Source organism: Bison bison, unplaced genomic scaffold (assembly GCF_000754665.1).
Source record: "Bison bison bison isolate TAMUID 2011002044 unplaced genomic scaffold, Bison_UMD1.0 scf7180017864304, whole genome shotgun sequence".
Lineage (NCBI taxonomy): Eukaryota > Metazoa > Chordata > Mammalia > Artiodactyla > Bovidae > Bison > Bison bison.
The window spans coordinates 14,767,239-14,767,839 of NW_011494876.1; the positions used below are offsets into that span (position 1 = coordinate 14,767,239).

General features: G+C 55.7%; 1 protein-coding gene across 1 annotated transcript in view; it reads right to left on the reverse strand.

Moving 5' to 3' along the window:
* RBM15B (RNA binding motif protein 15B) overlaps positions 1-240 on the reverse strand; it is a 3,983-nt gene extending 3,743 nt beyond the window's left edge. Inside the window, exon 1 of the mRNA XM_010851949.1 lies at positions 141-240. Within this exon, the coding sequence (XP_010850251.1) occupies positions 141-240 (100 nt within the window). The remainder of the gene's footprint in view (positions 1-140) is intronic.
* Positions 241-601: the final 361 nt, after the last annotated feature.

The following is a 601-nucleotide window of genomic DNA, read 5'->3' on the forward strand; positions in this document are numbered from 1 at the left end:
GCAGCCGCCAGAAAGGCCTTGAGAATCATGGCTATGCACTCAGAAGACGGCGAGACCTGTTGGGTCCCTGGCTGGGCACAGAAATCCAAAACCTATGGTTTCTAGGGTGGGAACAGGCTCCTTAGAGCAACGGGGCCCACCCTCCGCTTGGGCATTCGAGTACACTGAGGGCTGTAAGGGAAGGGTCACAGAGCCAAGGGCGAAGAGAAGGCCGAACTCAGTGGCTACCCAGTTTGCCATGCTTACCTCTCCTTGGCCAGTGCTCTCGCATCCACCTCCAAGGTGGTGACATGAAGGGGAAATCCTGTTCGGGTGCCAAGCCCCCTCAGGGCAACTTTCATTTTCCATGGAGAGTTAACCGGAGGCTTCACAGGACCTGACCCAACTTAAGCCACAGAAACCGTGGCATGGGGAAGAGCGCATGCGCATCTTCTGCCCTCCCACGACCAGAAGCCTTTGCGAGGAGCGCCTGCAGCAGCTAACGCAGGTGCACTAGATTAACGTCTTACAAGAAACACCTGTTAACGTTCCAGGTCTCCTAGGCGGCTTCCAGGAGTTAAGCCTTTTAAAGATAACCTTGGGGATCACCCTCTGGTAGCAG